Source organism: Drosophila suzukii (assembly GCF_043229965.1).
Source record: "Drosophila suzukii chromosome 2 unlocalized genomic scaffold, CBGP_Dsuzu_IsoJpt1.0 scf_2c, whole genome shotgun sequence".
Taxonomy (NCBI): domain Eukaryota; kingdom Metazoa; phylum Arthropoda; class Insecta; order Diptera; family Drosophilidae; genus Drosophila; species Drosophila suzukii.
The window spans coordinates 29,911,284-29,916,164 of NW_027255896.1; the positions used below are offsets into that span (position 1 = coordinate 29,911,284).

The following is a 4,881-nucleotide window of genomic DNA, read 5'->3' on the forward strand; positions in this document are numbered from 1 at the left end:
TTCCCATTCTCTCAGTCAATGCAGCAGCAACCGAGACTGCTCGCAATGTGGTCAACGGCACCACACTTTGTTTCATTTCCCGAATGCTCAACAAAGTTCTTCATTGACTCCTGAAGTATCCCGACAGCATGCTTCAGACTCTGGTCGGAGCGCAGCCGCTGTACAAAATGCACCATCAACGCAACTCTTCAGCGCAGTTGCCTCCCATCTGAACTCAACAACCCTTCTTGCTACTGCACTGGTTCGGATCGTAAATAACTCCACTGGGCAGTCAGCTTTAGTTCGAGCTCTCATCGACCATGGTTTGGAAGGCACCCTCATCACGGAAAACATCGTTCAAGCGCTTAGACTCAAACGGCATCCGGCATCGGCTCGAAGCTGAGATCACGGGAATTGGTAATACGTCGCATAATCAGTGCAGGCACAGCACCGACTTCACCATAATCGCATGTTCAGGATCGGATTTTAATGCCTACGTATCCTCAGCCTTTATCCTTCGGTCACTAACAGGTCATTTACCAAAACAAAATGTAAACATTAAGTCCTGTAAACATCTCCAAGGGTTATCCTTTGCAGATCCTAATTTCATCAAGTCGGGTCGCATTGACCTACTTATCGGTGTCGACATTATCCCGCAATTAATGCTTCCGGACATACGCAAAGGGACGGTTGCAGAACCAATTGCACAAAACACACAACTGGGCTGGATAGTTTTTGGACCAGCTGAAGCAGCCCAGACGACATCAATCTCCATTCGTTGTAATTTGGCAAACCTAAACAACATGGTACAGAGGTTTTTCGAATTGGATCAGGTCTCCACAACACGACAACTCAACGCAGAGGAAAAATGGTGTGAAGACCATTTTCAACAAACTCACATCCGTCAGCCGAATGGGAAATATCTGGTTCGTTTGTCTTTAAAAACGTTGTTTGACCCCACACAGGTGATCGGCCGGTCAAGACAAATCGCATTAAACCGTTTCCACGCCCTGGAAAGGAAACTTAATCATCGGCCAGATTTCAGTCAACAGTATGCCAGCACTATTCAAGAGTACTTTGATCTAAAGCAGATAAAAGAGGTAAAAGGTAGTGAGGAAGAACACACTAGGATCAACGCTCAAAGGCAACGCTCAATCTCTGCGTGCACCGTTCCACATCATACTGTGATCAAAGACGACAGTTTAACTACAAAGATGCGCGTCGTATACGACGCTTCGTGCAAAACGTCGAACGGGAGGTCTTTGAATGATATTTTATGCACGGGTCCCGCCCTACAAAACGATCTTGGAGGAGTTATACTCAACTGGCGTCTCCATCGGTATGTCTTCGTGGCCGATATAACGAAAATGTATCGCTGCATAGATATGCATGAAGAAGATGCCCAGTATCAGCGAATTTTCTGGCGCGATGAAAAGGGACTCATCAAGGAATATTTTTTGACTACAGTAACGTTTGGCACTGCCTCGGCACCATTCACTGCAATTCCAGTCATACATCAGCTTGCGTCCGACGAGCGCGAAAGAAATCTATGTGGACTTGAACATCGTCCACATAGAGACACATGGACACGAGACCATCGACGGAGGTCTAAAAATTCGCAATGATGTCATCGCAGCTCTGCAATCAGCAGGCATGGAGCTCAAGAAGTGGGCATCCAACCGTCCAGATATCTTAGAAAGCATCCCAACTACAGATCTCTCTAACAGTAGCATTTTTGAGATAGACAATAAGGACTCCATTAAAACTTTAGGGTTGTATTGGCATCCATACAAAGATGGTTTTGGTTTTAATCTTAAGTTTTCTCTTAATCCTATATTCACCAAACGTTCTATACTATCCACAGTAGCACGCTTATTCGATCCGTTGGGATACCTGGCACCAGTGATCATCGCTGGGAAAATCCTGTTGAAGGAAGTTTGGAGTTTTCGTAAGATTGGGACGACCCATTGCCAGATCAACTCGCCGAGCGGTGGCGACAGCTCATTCAAGAGCTCCCCGACATTGAAGAGATACACATCCCTCGTTGGTTAGGCTTCGATTTAAGGCATGTCTCGACGTTGCAACTACACATGTTTTGTGACGGATCATCCATGGCGTATGCAGCATGTGCTTATCTTCGAGCTAGCTATACGGATGGTTCCGTGCAGGTTAACTTAGTAGCCGCCCGCAGTCGAGTCACACCTGTTAAGCCGCTAACAATTCCGAGAGTTGAGTTATCCGGAGCCCTGCTGTGTACACAATTAGCCGATTGGATTGTCAATCAACTTCAAGCATCACATCACACCATAGCCGTACACTACTGGTCGGATGCAATGATAGTGCTGTATTGGATCAGCGGTGACCCTAGGCGTTGGAAGACATTTGTGTCGAATAGAATTGGAGCAATCCTGGAGGCAAGCTCGCCATCGCAGTGGAGTCATGTTCTTACGCAAGAAAACCCAGCAGATTGTGCTACACGCGGACTCACCCCTTCCCAGCTGAAACACCACACGCTTTGGTGGAACGGACCACATTGGCTGCATCTTTCAGAGGAGCATTGGCCAGTCAATCCAGTTCAGTACCCAAAATCAGAACTTATTTCAGGAGAGCAATCCTTAAAGCACATCGGAGCCCACATTTGTATAGAAGTGCAACCATTTATCGAATCATATTTCTCCTATAATAAACTCTTATTGGATACAGCCTACGTCAAACGATTCATTTATAATACTCGTCACAAAAAAGCGGATAGACTCACCGGCCCTATTCAGGTATCTGAATTTCAACAGGCTTTGTTCGCACTGGGGCGGATGGTTCAACAAGAAGTCTATTCGGAAGAATTATCAAGACTACGATCCAACAAATTTCTATCCAAACACAACAAACTCAGCCAGCTATCACCGTTTCTCGAAGATGAGGGGCTCATGAGAGTTAAAGGCAGACTTAAGAATGCTTTGCAGCTCTCCATGTCTAAACGCACACCAATAATCCTTCCAAAGGCCCACCACTTGACGATTTTGGTTATAAGGAACGCTCATCACAACACCTTACATGGCGGTGTGCAACTAACTTTATCTACAATTCATCAAGTTTTCTGGATCGTCAACGGTAAACAGGCAGTAAAAAGGATTCTGCGACAGTGCGTAACCTGTTTCAAACACCGGCCGTCACCATCAAGCCAACTGATGGGAGATTTACCAGCACACCGTGTCAATCCGCCCAAACGGGCGTTCGAAGCAACTGGAGTTCATTACACTGGTGCGATTGAGATAAAGTCATCCAGATTCAGAGGTCACACTTGCTATAAAGCATACATTGCAGTTTTCATTTGCTTAGCGAGCAAAGCGATTCATTTGGAAGCAGTCACGGGAATGTCGGCACAGCATTTTCTGTGGGCGCTGCAGCGCTTTATCGGACGTAGGGGTTTTTGTCAACATCTATATAGCGACTGTAGAACCAACTTTTTCTCATCCGACAAGTCTCTAAAGCTGTGGACCAATGAATTCTATAAAGGAATTGAAGAGACAGTAGTTCCTGAACTTACTCGTCGAAACATTCAGTGGCATTTCAATCCTCCACATAGTCCAAACTTTGGAGGACTCTGGGAATCCAACGTAAAAGCTGTTAAAACCCATCTTTATCGATCATTTAATGGTATTCGAATGACGTACGAGCAGCTGTCTACCATTCTTGTCCAGATAGAAGCGTGCTTGAACTTTCGGCCATTATGCCCCTTAACGTCTGACTTAGATGATTTGCAAGCTCTCACCCCTGCACATTTTTTAATCGGGGATTCGATGATGTCACTCCCTGAGCCTAGCCTTAAGGATTCTTCATTAAACACAGAGTTCCTGAATGGTCAAAGGATGTTTCGCCTCTTTTGGAGAAAATGGAGTGCAGATTGGCTATCTCATCTGCAGGCGCGCCCCAAGTGGCGCCACGAAACTGACAATCTTCAGCGTAACGACATGATCATCATCAAGGATGATCGAACTGGTCCTTCTGACTGGAAATTAGGGCGAATCATCGACTTACATCCTGGGGCCGATGGGCTCGTTCGAGTAGCTACAATTAAGACCTCAACGGGAATTTACAAGAGGTCTGTGTCAAAGATTTGTCGTTTGCCCTTGCCAAGATTTACTGAAGAGTCTAGCCCAAGTACACAACCCATGCACCTTTGAATATACCCGCATTCACTCCATAACACACTTCAACCTTTTCAGAGTTAAGCATGGTCTAAGGCTTTGAATACTGGGTCCAGTATTGGGGGCGGCATGAACGGGTGTTTCTGTCGATTAGGAGAAGCTGGACAGCTGTTTTCTGGCGACTCTGAGAAGCAGTGGACAACAGCAGTTTTAACAGCGAATGTTAGATTTCTGCTGCTAATGTTAGCAGCATCACACTACGAAGAAGACATAAGGAGAAGCTGGTCGCGTTTATAACCGAGCTTTTATATTTCCTAATTTGTAAATCAAAAGTTAGCAATTAAGTCAAAGATTGAAAGTATACAACTGAATACAACTGTGAAGTTCAACAAATTTCTGAGTTTTTATTACAAAGTGTGTGTAAGACCCCCAGAGTAGACTTCTGCTCAACTTTGACGATCGGGTGCGAATCGTCACAACAGTGTTTTTGTTTTTACTGTATTACGCCGGATCCATTTTAGTTTCGTTTCCAATAAAGTTAGTTTCAAATCGTTTTCTTTACATTCATATATTTTGTTCTTTCTAGACATTTTTATCTAGCTAATAAGATGAAAGAATATGAAAAGGAAATGTGTTATTTTATCAATATACTAGTTAAAGTAGATTATACTATTATATGTTCTTAATATCTGTCATTCAGCTTCTAAACAGCTTTTAGAAAGCTTGTGAACAACTTATTTCTTCATTAGATCTTCAA

At 44.3% G+C, this 4,881-nt stretch overlaps 1 protein-coding gene across 1 annotated transcript; it reads left to right on the forward strand.

Moving 5' to 3' along the window:
- Window positions 1-299: 299 nt before the first annotated feature.
- LOC139354394 (uncharacterized) lies at window positions 300-3,247 on the forward strand. Its single transcript, XM_070998622.1, has 7 exons — window positions 300-510; window positions 577-1,445; window positions 1,489-1,705; window positions 1,844-2,026; window positions 2,122-2,619; window positions 2,683-3,036; window positions 3,096-3,247. The coding sequence occupies exons 1-7, from the start codon at window positions 300-302 to the stop codon at window positions 3,245-3,247; spliced, it is 2,484 nt and encodes an 827-aa protein (XP_070854723.1).
- The last annotated feature ends 1,634 nt before the right edge of the window (window positions 3,248-4,881 follow it).